Below are 12,839 nucleotides of genomic sequence, written 5' to 3' on the forward strand. Positions count from 1 at the left end.
AGTGGTTCAACAAAAGCAATATATAACTGGGAAAGGCAGTTGACTTAAAAAAAAAAGTAATTCCGGTGACTGGAGTAGATTTTGTTAATTTCCTCTGTTGTATTTGGGAACCATTTATTTTTGCTATCAGTATGAGGTCCTTAGAGATGTTGATGTAAGTGAAGGAGGCTATGATTAGACTTAAAAAAACAAAATGAATATCAGAGGGAGACATTATTTTAGGAGTGACCAGTCAACAGTCTGGTACTTTTCTAAAACGAAAGAATGCAGTAAACACCAATAAATCCACAACTAAAGTGTATTCTTGCAGTTTCTTTCATCGGTTAAGAAAAATCCCTTCCTAGTGGAAATTTGACCAACATAAACAAATCTTACATTTTTGATGAGTTAGAAATATTTTTAGATGAATAGCCTCTTATCTAAAAGTATTTGAAAAGTACTCTATATGCAGCATTTTCCCACTGGTCAATATCAAAAGATTTTTAAGCAACATTCCACACTGCTGTGTGTTTTTGGAGGACATAAAACACAGAGGTTTAAAGAAACAGTGCAGATAATTTTAGAACCCTTAGGCTGATTTGAAACAATCTGGAATTCATGTTTTAAACAATGCTGAGATTGTCGTAGAACACTAGTGTGTAGATAGTTGTGGCCATTCTAGCACAACGGTGTGCAACATTCCAGAATGCAGAAGTTGATTTTTAAGCATTCATGGCCATTCTAGAACACCGATGCTAATGTGAAACATTCTAGAACTCTGAGACTGATTCTAAACTTACTAGAGCACGGCACATTCTAGAACACAGGTGTCGAACTCCAGGCCTCGAGGGCCGGTGTCCTGCAGGTTTTAGATGTGCCCTTGATCCAACAGCTGATTTAAATGGATAAATTACCTCCTCACCATGTCTTGAAGTTCTCCAAAGGACTGGTAATGAACTAATCATGTGATTCAGGTGTGTTGACCCAGGGTGAGATCTAAAACCTGCAGGACACCAGCCCTTGAGGCCCGGAGTTGGACACCCCTGTTCTAGAATGTATGTTTTAAACAATGCTGAAGTGCTTTGTATATTGGTGATCGTTCTAGAACAACAGTGTGCAACATTCTAAACATTGATGGTCATTCTAGAACATTTTAGAAACATTCTAGAACACTGAGGCTGATCTGAAACATACTAGAATGTTTTTTTTTAACAATGCTACAAGTTTATTGAACACTAGTTTTTCATTGTAGCTAATTGTAGAAGACTAATGCATGAATTATGCTTCAGTGGGAAATCTACCATGTTAACCCTTCACTGTAACCTTCCATGTAGCCTGATGTGCACCACCTGATGTGCACCTCCTGAAAAATATAACTACACATCGGGTTGATGCAGGCTGCCTCGACTTCAATGGCATGGAAATGTGGTGGACGGCTAAAAGGAGTTTCTGATTACGACGTAAGTTAGGATGCAGCTTTCCTGCAGAAGTCTAAATCGAGCTTTAGGCTCATCTTAAAACCTGGGTCATTTATGGTCATTTTCATAACAGTCTCAATAACTGTTTGTCGGCTCTTAGTCACCTGCTGAGTTGTGTGCATAGGAACAGATTGCTTTTTTTATAGTGGAGAAATTCTCACATTCAAAATTCAGTAAACAGGTGCTGCTTTTGGATATAGTATGTGCCCCATTAGAACACATTTAGAATGCTGCCTTGCAGCACAATGACGGGGCACAAGAGGTCTCTGTAGCTCAACACTGCATCAAGCCATTCTAGTCAAAAACTACACTATCTGTGATAACATGATCTAGAGATGCCAGTGAATGGGACTGCTGATTAATGTATTTGGGTGTTTTCAGATGGGATAGTCTATAGAAATAGCAAACATGAGGTCCTGACCATCAAAGAAAGAAATGACATAACACAGAAAATACATTTTTGGCTTGCAGAGCCCTATAGCTTAGAGAGAAATGTTACTGCAGTACAGTTAAAAATCATTTTATAGAAATGTTTTGTCACATTAGACACTTGTATGGCTGGATTAACTGTGAAGATGAACTGGCTGAGTGTACAGTTTGCTCTTTATATGAGTGCTCAAATGTGCGTGACGTAACATGGATTATAGACCTCTGAGCCAATTATTGAATTATTCAGAGAATATGCAGCTCAGTGATTATTCTGCTTTTAGGGGCAGTAGTCCATGAAAAGTTCTATCTCACCGTTATTTCTAATGATGAGAAACACTGTTTTTCCCACTTCTCAGTATTGACAAGGTAGTCTAACGAGGATGACTCATCCTTGTTTAGTGTTTAATTAAATGTAGGACAGAGTGTCCTGCTTGATGTAGTTGAGATCTTGTTTTTTTCACTCTGCAAAAGACTTTGATATTGGGATTATCGTCTGACGTAGACGACTGGCCTTGAGAGAATATTTCAGCAATGTTTGGGAGCTTTTTATGGCATGGATCATCGCTGAGTTACAACAGGGGCTTATCAGTTTACATTTTCTTCCTCTCAGTTTTTGAGCTGCTAGGTCAAACTATAAGCCTTCTAAGCTGCAAGAAGGTAACAGGGTCAAATTTTGTAATTTTTTAAAACAAGTTGACAATTCAACAAAGACTCTTAATGGGTAAAATATTGAAAATTTATGAAGTATGGTTACATATCTTCCAGTAGAAGGCTATTACTTGACCTTAAATGAGCTGTTAAAATGTCAGAAATGTAATTTTCTTTTTCTTTCATAGTACTAGAAATGTATATTTCTTTATTTATTTGAGTTTATTTAAGATGTTAGAATATATAACTTAAGCGGTGCAAGAAGAAATCTTATAAGCCTGCCCCTTTGTACAAATGAATAGTTTAACATAAGGTATTTCACAATTGCAGAATGCCTCTATGCATACTTGCAAATGTACCTGAGCATCAACACACATACAACACATACACATACAGAGCACTGTATATTTCATACATTCATGTGCTCAAGGACAAAATAGAAACTAAATAGAAAGTAAGCATGATAAATTGGAACGGAACCATTTTCTACATTATTATTAGGGACACTTTGCGTACATTATCTTTGTGTAGTGTGTCTGTGTGAACTATTGTGTTGTTTGTTTACATTAAACTAATGATTAATTTAATATGTGTGATGTGAGGCAAGATAACTTACAGCGAATGCAGTAGCAAGCATGCCAATGGTACTAAAACAGTCATTTCTGTTCTGAGCCTGTCATTTTCCACGTCTCTGTGTCAAATTGCTTATGGCTCATGCTTTGTGTTTTATTTTGATAGTCCTTGTCTCATGTCAGTGTATCTAGTTTTGCGTCCCCTTGTCTCTTTATGTCTGATTAGTTCCAGCTGTGTTTCCACCTGTTCCCCATCCTCTCGTTATCCTGCCTGTGTATTTTAGCCCTCAGTCTTCCCCTGTTTGTTGTCACGTCATACCGTCAACCCTCCTAAGTGCTGTGTGTGAGTCTTCTGTGCCCCTTGTATTCTCCAAGTTCTCTGTTGTAGTGTACTTCCCTAGGTTTCATGTTTCTGGTTTTGTTTTCTTGTATTTAGTGTGGAGTTTTTCCAGGAAATAAAGCTGCCGTTTTAATTTTACTTTTCCGTGTGCCAAGTCCTGGATTTGGGTCCTCATCCTGCCTGCCACACAGTGAAACATGACACTATACAATATTTTATACTCTGTTTTTTGCATTACTTTAACAGAAAAAGACAAAGCTTTAGAAGTGCAGCTATTTTTATGGTCTGTTCAACCTTAAGAATATAGACTATATATAGGTGGTTATGTTCTTCTTCAAGAACATAACCACCGTGACATCATCATATGGTTATTATAGTCCTAATGTGAGGCCCTGTTCTGAGAATTTGTTGCTGTTCCTAACTTCATGAGGAGTGAGAGCTCGGTCTGACTGAGACACCAATAAACAGCAGATACTCTCATACACCAGCGACTTATCATGCATAAGGTAAACATGCCTTAAAGCAGGGGTGGGGAACTCCAGGCCTAAAGGGCTGGTGTCCTGCAGGTTTTAGATCTCACCCTGGGTCATCACACCTGAATCAAATGATTAATTCATTACCAGTCCTCTGGAGAACTTCAAGACAACTTCAGGAGGTAATTTAGCCATCGAAATCAGCTGTGTTGCATTAAGGATACATCTAAAACTTGCAGGACACCGGCCCTCGAGGCCTGGAGTTGAACACCCCTGCTCTAAAGCATCTTGTGTTTTATCGTCCTCCTAAACTCTAGCAGAGACTATATTTCACATATATTTGAAACTACTGACTGAGAAGAAGCTCATCGGGAAAGTTTTTAACTGAGTTCAAAATAATCTAAAAACCATTTTCTCATCACTTTCTATGAAATCAAACCTTATTAAAAGGAAAAGAAAAAACAGTTTTAAGGACTTCTGGCTTGATCTTTATGACTAAAGTCCATCTTTTACATACAGTCTATGCATTCGACTAGTTGTGTCCACTTGTTTTCAGGCATTTTAAGCCTAGCAGACTGTCCCCTTACCACAGACGTGAAAGTGTTATTATCTGGTTAACGTTCAACAGGAACGCTAGCGTGTACATTCGATGTCACATTTTTTGCTCAGAGCTCATTTGAATCATATGTTTGGTAAATCATAACAATTAAAACGCAGCAAAGACAAGGGAATGATCTGATTTTAAAACATTTAATAACTCTTAAATGTGAAAAAAGTAAAGGTGTTTATTGCAAGTTAGGCTGTACATTACAAACAGGAAATTTACATTAAGAGGAAACACAACACTTATCTAAGTATCAGTTCCTATTCCCGTAGCACCACCACACATTAGCCATCTCATCTTTACAGTGCTTTTGACCATTCAGTTAAAGTGAACATACAAACATCAAGTAGAAATAAGAGTGGCAGTGTAATTTATTACAAACAAAAATAAATAAATCACAAAATATTTGTCAGAACACATGAATCCAACATCCTGTCCTACAGTACTGTGCTCCTCGTGCCACCTTGCTGCTTCATCCTTAAACCTTTGAACCACTTGCAAATTAACCATCAGCTATAAAACATGTCAGCCATCCTCTGGAAAAACACAAATCATCATAAAACTTAAATGACGACAGAACAGATAAAGAAAATCACTAAATGAGGCAAAAGCTACAGAAAAGACAACAGAATAGTTTTAGCACATTTCTCAGGTGTGAAACAGTGCATTCGAAAGGGCATTTTCATCTTGTTTTGATAGAGTTGGGAAGCATCAATATCATACATGGTGATTAATTACACTGAGGCAAAGAAAACTTAAGCAGTGGTGTTAAAAACAATATTAGAGTCCACTACTTCTATAGGTTTCCAGTTGCATTTTACAAACGTGTGGCTTTGTGACATGCTCAACCCTCTGTCACGATTTCACATGTGAAAGTGTGTTTGCCTTGTGTGTCGTGTGAGCTGTGTGTTTCTAGGAAGCAGCGAGATCCATAAAGCATCAATCGTGTACAAAATGCAGACGACAGCAGACAGAGAAGAAACAAACACCCGCCATGAACAAACCTCAGACAGCAGACACTAGCACCATCAGACAATGATTTTTATGGTAGGAGACTTTACTAAAAGCATGACTGAACCTCTTACAAACAGCTAAATAATTCCTCAGAAGTAGGATTAAAAATAAAAAGAGGATTTTTACACTAATGTTGTGTCTCTGTCTAAAGATAAAGGAGGATCGTGTTAGTTTGTTAACATCTCTTGAGGTCGTGAGTCTGCCGCAGGCGTATCTGTCTCTTCTTCTTCTGGTCTCATCGGTGTCGGATCTGCGGTTTGGTCCTCAGTGGAGAGCTTAGAAGATGGTGCTCCAGCGTTTAGAGGGTGCACGGGACTTGCCTTCTCCCTGGAGAGAAGAAGAAGTGGACATGAGGAGGTTGAGAAAAACATTAGTTTTCCTGCCGCAGCCACAGATAAGAGCAATCTGGGGAGATATTTGGTTAAAACAGTGTTGAAAGTTCATGAACGAGGTGATTGTCAAAAAAACGTTGCATTTAGTGGCGCTGATCCACACTGAAAATAAAGCCTCAAAAACATCGAGGTAGATGGCATTGGATGAATTTGGGCTTACATGTAAAAGTGAAAATGTGGCTCTAAAGCTTGTTAGTTTATTATGATGACAGGCTGCAGTAAAAGCATGATGATGATGAAATGACCGTATTTACATCCTACTCACTGATCTCTGACGAGAACATCACTGTTGCATTTGAGCAAAAACAAACAGGAAGCAGTGCTCGTGAAATCCAGGTTTACAGGCAGAAAGGGGGAATTCTGGGTAAAGCAAAGAGGCAAACGTTCTGCGAGCTCACCAGGTTGAAGAGTCTGGACAGCGTGCTTTGGTCTCTGCGCCTTCTGACTGGTGACTTTGTGCTCTCGGCACGCGGTGACGTGGCCTAGAAAAAGATGCCTTATAAACACAGGTGGAGAACTGGAACCAGCTCCAGAATCCAGCATTGCCTCGCTGCATAACCTTTAAGCAATTCATTTTACATGGACGGCCTTTTCCTCTCCATGAGATTAAAGATATTTCCCCCCAGACAATCAGAGATATCAAACTACTTCAACAAAATGCCAAACACAAAAAAAACTACTTAACATTTTGTTACAAAGGGTGCCGTTTTTGCTGTTGCTGCACAAAAAACACATAACCACCGGTAATATGACTGCAAACCTTCTTATTAATGATCTCCATCCTCTTTAAATGCATTAGGATGGACTCCTTGGTATTTGGGTTTGTGCTTTCATTGTGTTTGGCTACGAGTTGAATTTCCTTCTTTGATATTAAAAGTGAATTGGTGTGCAAAATAACAAAGTGCAGGTATGTGGTTTCTCTGCAACAGCAAAGAAGAAGGTTGTCTTTGATCTGTTATTGTGAGTAGACATGAAAGGAGAGAAATATGAATGTGTGACTGGACCAGATTTCACCTAACAGTAACCTTTAGGGGAAAAAAGATGGATGACAAGGAGAAGATGGGGTCCATGAGAAGAGACACTGACACAAAGGGTGTAAGTGGCTGATCAAATGACACACAAAGAGGTGTCCACAGTGGCTGGACAGATAAGAAGACACAAAGGAGGTGGCAGACCAGAACAGATGGATCGGTGAGTCATCTCTGGAGAAGTTGATGAAGGTGTTACAGAGAACTAGAGGTGTGAAAGAGGAGAGGGGGGGGAGAGGTCCTAAGAAAAAAGCGTTTACCGGCTGTGGTTCATAAATAGTTGAGCGATTTCAAAGTCATCCAGAAGCAGTGAGTCGCTCTGGATTGAAGCAAAGAAGGGAGGGAAATTGAAGTGTAATGAACTTATCAATAAGTCAATAACTGTATCAATAATTTCCAAGCAGCAAGTCAATGAATGAAATTGATTTTCTGTGGCATTCATCCAGGCTGATCTGCTGTAACTGTGCCTTTCAGGCCTTGTGTGTGAATGCTGGTGAATCAGGACGTGAATGTGACTTGATTCAACGCGCTCCGGTATAAAATGTATTTCTCTTCAGGGAGGAAAGCAGTGAAACACAAAGTAGGTTAGGTAACAGGTGCACTGCAGACAAAGGACATGTTGCAAAGAAGAGGTTGACAGACAGATTTAAATGGGATGATTGCAGACGCACAGAGCGGCGCAGTCAGCAGTGGGGCTTTTGTATAATTTGAGATGGATCGAGTGACGTACCAAACCCAAGACGTCTCTCCACTGGACATGAAAAAGAAACAGATAACGACATGGTGAGATGAGCAACAGTAAGATTATGATGCCACCTGCACTGGTCTCAGATTAGGTTTGTGGTAGCAGACAAGTCGATGTGAAAACTCTGATTTTATCCAGTCCCTCCATGATCTCCACTGCTATGATCTGGCTTTTAAAAAAGTTTCGGTAAAGGTTCCTAAAAAAAACATGAACAAGCTGAAAATGGATGCACATATAAAAAAAAGAGAAAAGGTTTTGTTTCCTGTCCAGTTATCTCATGATCCTTGATAATGTATTTATCCGGTACCAGAGTGGGAATCTGCATTTTAGAGGAATATGTAACCCTCATAAAGAAATTGCTTTGCAATAATAAGACAAATATAAGAATACAGTTAGATCCCCACACAGAGGATTACTAATAATCTAGTAAACATCAGCATAAATAAGATGACTTGCTATGATATTTTTTTCCAGATATTCATTCAAAAAACGTATGAACTATAACCTTAATATTACATAATGGCACCATCATCAGGTCACAGTCTTGGTTTGCTCAGTTATAACCAATTATCTATTTGTCTCACTAAAATCAGCCTCAGCTTTAGTTTATGTTACCATGATAACACCAGGATAGCAACCATGGTGATGTGTGAAATTAGGTACACATTACATTTTAGCTTTCATTAACCCTTCAAAGCCCAAACCGTGTTTATGAACCCTTCTGACAAATATTAAAAAATACATTAAATATCATTTTTGTGCAGTTGCTGACAGTTTGAAAAAGAAAAACAATAAGTGGGTTACGGTTAAAGAAAATCTCACTGGTGATGCAGAGGTCTCTATCTATTATGATCTTATTATCTGCTATTTTCTTATTTATGGCTTATAGTGCTGTCTGTGATTATATCAGCTTTTCCCTTTGTAGGACATTTAGATAATCTCTGTGAACACAGGTGAACTCTGTTTCATCCATTTGTTTATGGGTGAAAGACCCACAGTGCACATTTAGATCCACAGGACACTAGATGGGCAATTCATGGCTCTCCAGTGATTTTGTAACCATTGCATGAAGGCACCTTCATGCCTTCATGCAATGCTGAAAACGAGTAAAGTGAATTTCCACAATAAGATGTGAGATGCAATTAGCAGAAATTGTGGTGGAAAATTTGCAGTCATGATAGTATCAGTAAAGTAACCATTGAGACAGATTTTAGGTCAAATATCCAAATCTCATTTTTAGGCTTCTCTAAATAAAGAACTTTGATTCTGCTGCTTTTATAGCAGAGTGTATTTATATCGGCAACAGTTGAGTATTGATTTCAGTTTTACTTCTTTGAAGTCTGGGTGCATGTGCAGTTGGTGCATTCAAGACACAAAAAATGAATTACATAAAAAAATAAATAAAGGCAGGACTGCAGATGTCCTCATAGACCTTCATTATCTAATGCTAAAATTTGTATCTCTCAGGCCTGAGCAGACCCTAGCAGACTCACAGTAAACATAATCGATGCCTGCAAAGTGCAAAATTCTTGATGTAATATTCAACAGTAAAATCTGCTAAATTGGCTAATTTTAGCCTGCGGTTTTGTACCTCCATTTTTTTAAGATAGTATTAACAAGATTTCTGAAATAAACTCAATTTTGGATTAAGTATTACCCAAAATAAGTGACTGAGTCCATAGACTCAGGAGGAAAGTGTTTGCAGAGGTCAAAAAGGGAGTTTTCATATAAACTTGGATAGGACCTAAATCGTCTTTGCTACTACAACTGTCGCCATCTTGTGGTCTTCGGATAGAATGCAAGTTGTAGGTACTTCCCCTTTTGAGGTTAGGAAGCTACATTCATGTTTATGCTATCTAAGTGACAGCCAATCAGAAGAGGTTTTAATAAAAAAAAAAAAAGGTGTGGCCTTAGAGGGAAATGAGCTTAAACAGCTTAAGACAAAGGAATGAACTGAGGGGCTTTTCTAACATTCAGTCTATCTTACTATATAATGTCTTTGTCTCTATATTGATCCCTTCTCTTTCTTCTCCTTCACTGCATATGGCTGCTCCTCCCTGAGCCTGGCTCTGCTGGAGTCCTCTTCCTGTTAAATGGCAGTTCTTTCTTCCCACTGATGCCAAGTGCTTGCTCACAGGGGTTCGTCTGATTGTTAGGCTTCCCTCTTTAAAATGATTGGATCTCTATTTTACTATAAAAAAGGTGAGGTGATTGTTTTGACTTTGTTTTGGCACTTCATCAACAAAATTTAATTTAAACCTGAAATGATAAAGAGTGATTATTTTAACCTTTGATTTCTGCAAAAACACTCTCTCTTTATCTTCATCCTGTGGTTAAACCTTTGGAATAATTAAAAACAGATATGGGTAAAGTGGGACTCACCCTGGATTTAGGACGAGGAGAGGAAACCTGAGGAACACCAAGCAACAACAACAACAACAACAACAACAAGAGAGTGACTGATTGTTCAGAGCAAAAAAACAAAAACAAAATCAGAGCAACAAACTCAGATATGAAATAAACAAAAAGTGCTGAGCTGCTGATTGAAATTTCCCCAAAATCTTTTTTATCAATATGCAAATGAAGGAGTCATGCGGCGCGCTAATCACTGAGATAGGCGAGGAAAAACAATTTAACCAGCTGTTTTTGAAACATTGCCACACTGTTGATGCCAAGAGTTAGCGCCAAAGAAAATACTGGAGGAAATTGGTTTATTCCACATTATGAGTTATGCAGTTTTTGGCAATTTCAGGGGATTACATCAAACACATTTAACTGAACGAAGCTCGGCGGGGTTAGTGTGACCCAGCAACAAAAAATAGCTTTTATAAAGGTAAGTAAAACATGTATGGAATGGCATGAATAACGTGTGCGTGCAAGTGGAACTTACAATGCTCCTGAAGAAATGCACAACAGCATTTTCATTAGTCCGACGGCGGGAAGAGGACTGCTGGGGTGAGGCGGCCAGATGACCCCGGAAAGACCCCTGAGAAGATAAGCAGAGGTCAAGTAACTGCATATATTTGTTTAACACATGTTCACCTGACTGTATGAAACATGCATTTTTTCTGCAGTGTCTTCATGATAGAACAGATTGGGATGAGCTCACTTTCTCTGATGAAAGTCAGCACCAGCTGCAGAATTATAGCTTTGATATTTCCTAATTGTTGTCAGATCTCAGTGACAGAGAGGAAATTATCAAGATGATGTTTTTAAGACTGATGATACAGATTAAACCTCATATATGCAAATCAATATTTAATGATTTTGTAAATGTTCAAGGTTCAAGGGTTCAATAAACACTCCTTTTAGAAAAAAATTGAGTGTTCTGGGAATTATTTAATGGTTCAGACTTTAAAGTTTTAAAGGCAAAAGCAATGAAGACAATGAGAGGAGATGTATCCCTGATGGTCATCTACGGCGAGCTGTGAGATCAGTAGCAACCCCTACATATTGCTGTAAGCCTCTGTTTATGTGGGAAGCCAATCAGAAGAAGGTTCCTGCCTCTATGACAGTTATTGTATTTTTTTTTACTTGGTCTTATATTTAATGAATGCAAAGAAGTCCGAATAAAGAAGCGAGATATGTGCAGGCACGCATCTTTTTGCTTTCTGTTGTTTTCTGTCTGTCTTGCAAATGAGTCACAGAAAGGCTGAAATACAAGAGTGAAACACACAAACAATAAAATTCAAGAAATCTCTGAGATCTAGCGTCCTTGCGCTCTGCCTACTCAGAATAACAGCCTCAGATAGCAGATGAAAGCAGTTTGAAAGCAGCAGAAGGGCCCCTCCCATCACATACTGTTGAATCTTGAAATCTGAAAGGGGCTTTGTCTGATGTTTTCTATCTGCTATCTATCTACAGACTAAATTTACATGCATCCACATTGAGGCCTGTTTTTCCCTTCACAAGATCTCAATGGGACTGCATTAGAGCCTTCATATTAGATTCTTTGCAGCATTTTGCAAGATAAGAAGAAAAACAAAACAAAACAGTGCATCGGGGCAAAGCTACCAAAGCAACTGGATGGATTTTTGAGTTACTCATACCCTCCAAAAAATATATATATATATTTTTAAAAAGGTGAAGATGGGAGGCAAAAAAAAATCCACAGCCCACAGTACATACAGTGATTTTGAGTGTGAGCTTTTACATAGTGCAGTACTCAGTGAAACATCAGAGATGGTGTCTGACATACAAAACAACTGGAGTGCTTTAGGACACTGACGCTTAAATAAGTGGATTTTAATTAACAGATAAGGTCTGCAGGTGAATGTGAAGTACAAGCAGTAAAACCAAAGAAATCCTAACTCTGCTCAAGAAAATTCAAAATTGCTTAAATATTTAAAAGCAAACTGTAATAATATAAACTGCAGAAGTGAATTATCACCTCCCTTAACCTCTAATCATCCACAAAGTCTCACTTTAGTTTATGAGGACATTTCTTTTTAATATTTCACTTTTTAAGATAAAAATACAAGTTATTAATAATATTAATTGCATTATTATTGTAACCACATTATTATTTATATGTAAAAATTAATATATGCATGAACTGGCTTACAGACCACAGACCACAGCATGGCACAAAGTATCTAATTAACTAAGTAAAAGTTTAAAACTGGTTTAAGCTGAGGATAAAACTGTCAGTTTAAATGAATAGATGCTCACCTTGCTCCTCTTCTTTTTGTTTCCTCCAAAGAATTTGCTAATCTGATCCATCAGACCGGGGTTCTTCTTTTTCCTCCCGAGCCCGAAAGCGCTCTGCCCTGAGGTGCTTGCTGTAGCCATGCTAGCTGCTGCTGCTGTTTGGTGGCGTTGACCTCTCTGTTTACTCAGTAGTCCTCTTCCAAGCTATTCCAAAGCTCACAGTGCCAAAACCCGTCTCTGCTGCTCCTTCAGGGTGGTTTGCAGCCCATCTGACGCTCAGGGGCTGTCTTTGAAGGTGTCATCCCCTTGGCCCAAGGGCACCATGGGACATACTGAGGGTCAGGTTGGTGAGGGTGGGGGGGTTTGCATTGGTGATGTCCATAGTTCTGGCTCAGCTCCAGGCATTCTTTGGAGCTTCAGTGGCTGTGTCAGTCACTGCCGCCCTCCGCATGGGCCCGGCCATTGTTCCTCTCCCCATCTGCCTCAC

The 12,839-nt window shown here is 38.8% G+C and overlaps 2 protein-coding genes across 3 annotated transcripts in view; both read right to left on the bottom strand.

Annotated features, from left to right (window-relative positions):
• LOC146363306 (free fatty acid receptor 3-like) overlaps positions 1–12,839 on the bottom strand; it is a 94,218-nt gene that overhangs the window by 66,893 nt on the left and 14,486 nt on the right. The gene's annotated exons all lie outside the window — the stretch shown is intronic.
• On the bottom strand, positions 4,656–12,661 carry mbpa (myelin basic protein a). 2 transcript variants are annotated; one of them, XM_084919452.1, is made up of 8 exons: positions 12,374–12,661; positions 10,593–10,688; positions 10,085–10,111; positions 7,688–7,708; positions 7,218–7,276; positions 6,328–6,411; positions 6,195–6,215; positions 4,656–5,864 (listed from the first exon to the last, which is right to left on the bottom strand). In XM_084919452.1, exons 1-8 carry the CDS (start codon positions 12,491–12,493, stop codon positions 5,705–5,707), a joined length of 588 nt encoding a protein of 195 aa, XP_084775578.1. In that variant the 5' UTR covers positions 12,494–12,661; the 3' UTR covers positions 4,656–5,704. The 2 variants fall into 2 exon arrangements, with proteins under 2 accessions (XP_084775578.1, XP_084775577.1); XM_084919451.1 differs by lacking the exons at positions 6,195–6,215; positions 7,218–7,276 and having other exon boundaries at positions 5,770–5,864.

This window comes from Perissodus microlepis, chromosome 22 (assembly GCF_051167445.1).
Source record: "Perissodus microlepis isolate ML-2025 ecotype Zambia chromosome 22, ASM5116744v1, whole genome shotgun sequence".
Taxonomy (NCBI): domain Eukaryota; kingdom Metazoa; phylum Chordata; class Actinopteri; order Cichliformes; family Cichlidae; genus Perissodus; species Perissodus microlepis.